The sequence below is a fragment of the Penaeus monodon genome, chromosome 23 (assembly GCF_015228065.2).
Source record: "Penaeus monodon isolate SGIC_2016 chromosome 23, NSTDA_Pmon_1, whole genome shotgun sequence".
Lineage (NCBI taxonomy): Eukaryota > Metazoa > Arthropoda > Malacostraca > Decapoda > Penaeidae > Penaeus > Penaeus monodon.
In genome coordinates, this window is record NC_051408.1 from 8,213,177 (window position 1) to 8,213,517 (window position 341).

Sequence of the window (341 nt, forward strand, 5' to 3'; positions counted from 1 at the left end):
GTTAACCGACCCCTAACTTCGCGCAGATGATTACTCTCCTCGGGCACCGTTTCCTTCAGCAGTTCCACATTGGACTCGATGAGCTCAGGCTGGATTGGGACTCTCCAGAAGAACTGCAGCGGCCCTTCTTCCAAAATCTGCTGGGTACATCACACGCTATCTGAGGGGACAAAGGCAAAATAAACCACAATTTTTTGTTCTCACTAAAGGGGGATGAAAAACCCCGTTAAGGTACTGGTAATTTTGATTGATTGAATCTGTTGTACATATGAACTAAATTATTCATCTCTGTATACTCATTTTAGTATTTTGCAAAAAAGAGAGAGAAGGGGAAAAATAAT

General features: G+C 42.2%; 1 protein-coding gene across 1 annotated transcript in view; it reads right to left on the reverse strand.

The window, feature by feature from the left end:
- The window catches only part of LOC119587777 (progranulin-like), an 11,704-nt gene that overhangs the window by 9,006 nt on the left and 2,357 nt on the right, over positions 1–341 (reverse strand). The window contains 1 exon segment of the mRNA XM_037936468.1: positions 11–156. Coding sequence (XP_037792396.1) covers positions 11–156 — 146 coding nt within the window.